The 1,823-nt window shown below is 41.7% G+C and overlaps 1 protein-coding gene across 1 annotated transcript in view; it reads left to right on the forward strand.

Moving 5' to 3' along the window:
* LOC130586742 (transcription factor COE2-like) overlaps positions 1–1,816 on the forward strand; it is a gene marked incomplete at both ends in the record, with an annotated part of 25,132 nt that extends 23,316 nt beyond the window's left edge. Inside the window, 2 exons of the mRNA XM_057387633.1 lie at positions 98–275; positions 1,688–1,816. Of these exons, the coding sequence (XP_057243616.1) occupies positions 98–275; positions 1,688–1,816 (307 nt within the window). The remainder of the gene's footprint in view (positions 1–97; positions 276–1,687) is intronic.
* Between the last annotated feature and the right edge of the window lie 7 nt (positions 1,817–1,823).

Genomic DNA, 1,823 nt, shown 5'->3' on the forward strand with positions numbered 1-1,823 from the left:
GGGGTGGGACAGCCCCAAACCCCAGGAACACCCCCCACTCCCACTCCTGACCCATCCCTCGTCCCACTCCCACTCCTGACCCATCCCTCGTCCCCAGGACCTGATCCTGAAGCGCGCGGCCGACATCGCCGAGGCGCTCTACAGCGTTCCCAGGAACCCCGGGCAGATCCCGGCGCTGTCCAGCTCCCCCGCCCACAGCTCCATGATGGGCATCAACTCCTACGGYGGCCAGCTGGGCGTCAGCATCTCCGAGTCGGCCCAGGCCAACAACCAGGGTGAGCCCCGAGACGTTTCCTGAACCCCAAAATTCCCAATCCCAATAATTTTCCCCTCTGATCTCTCCATGTGCCCAGCAATGGACGGTTTTGACTCCCAAGGGTGGAGTGTCTGATCTGTGTCTGACCTGAAATGATTTTGGGTCTCTTTCTGATACCAACTCATCCCTGAATTTTCTCCCTTTCACTCTCAAAATACCAATTTTTTGGGATATCATCTTCATTTTCTTTATCAGAAATGGAAAAACACTCACAGTCGAGGAGCTGGGAGATTTTGTTTTGTTTTTAAGGCAGCTGCACCTGTGTTAATTCTACAAACGTTCCTATATTTTGTGCACTACATGTGAAACATCACTGAGTGCGAGAAAAGCATCCCATAAAATGATACATTAACACTGGAAAACATCCCATAAAATTATGCATTAACACGGGAAAACATCCCATAAAACAACATATTCAAATTGGAAGAATTACCAACTTTTCTGCCTCCCGAATATTTGGATTTTCAGCACACACAGCCTGTGGCTGATCGCTGTAATTGGCTGCRTCGAGCGCTCCGAGGCAGCAAACCTGGGTCCTACAAAGTTCATTTTTTTATCTGCCCACTTAAAACCCGTCACAAAGATAATTTTGCTCATTTTTTTTTTCAGGTCTTAGCAACCCTGAATTAAAACTTTGTGATGTAAATGGGCAGAAATGACCTGGCTTGACGAACTTTTATCAAAACAGTGATTGCTTTTAATGTAATTATTGTATCACCCTCCAATGAAAGCTTTTCCATGGAAAAACCTTTTTGGGATAATAATTGGAATAATAATCTTGGAATAATAATTTTATCCTTTTATGCTGGTAGCTACAGTGTTCAAGTCTTTTTTTGGAGTAAAAAAAAAAGCTAAATTTTTACTTTTAAATGATTTTTAGGATTTTTTAAGACAACAAAAATTGGTTTTACTTATCCAGTTCATTCTTTCTCCCAAACAGAATAATTTAAAGGTAAAACTACAACCTTTATATGGTTTATTTTTTCCCCTTAGTAATGGACTTCTTTTAACTGTAATTTACCTGTAAATCAGCAATTTGACAATAATTTGAAGAGTAAAACCTCCCCCATCCAACTGCAGAAAATCCCATGAATTAAAAACTCTACCCCAGGAAAAYAATATCGTCCAGGCCTCAGAATGAATTTAAAACTTCAATAAATCAGATTTTATCGGAAAAATATACATCAGATCAATTCAAAAAGTTGGGTTGGAACTTAAATTGGAAGAAAAAAAAACAGTGGATTTATTAATATTACCTAAATACTTTAATTAATCTGGATTGAATCGGATTTATTTAAGCAGGGGATGTACAAAAGGAACTTTTAAGCCACGCAAATRTTCTGAAATGTGGGGKTTTTTWWATTTTTCCAGGTTACATCCGTAACACCAGCAGCATCTCCCCCCGAGGGTACTCATCCAGTTCCACCCCCCAACAATCCAACTACAGCACCTCCAGCAACAGCATGAACGGCTACAGCAACGTGCCCATGTCCAACCTGGGCGTGCC

The sequence above is a fragment of the Malurus melanocephalus genome, unplaced genomic scaffold (genome assembly GCF_030028575.1).
Source record: "Malurus melanocephalus ecotype Western Australia unplaced genomic scaffold, MMel_1.1 scaffold_1279, whole genome shotgun sequence".
Classification (NCBI taxonomy): Eukaryota; Metazoa; Chordata; class Aves; order Passeriformes; family Maluridae; genus Malurus; species Malurus melanocephalus.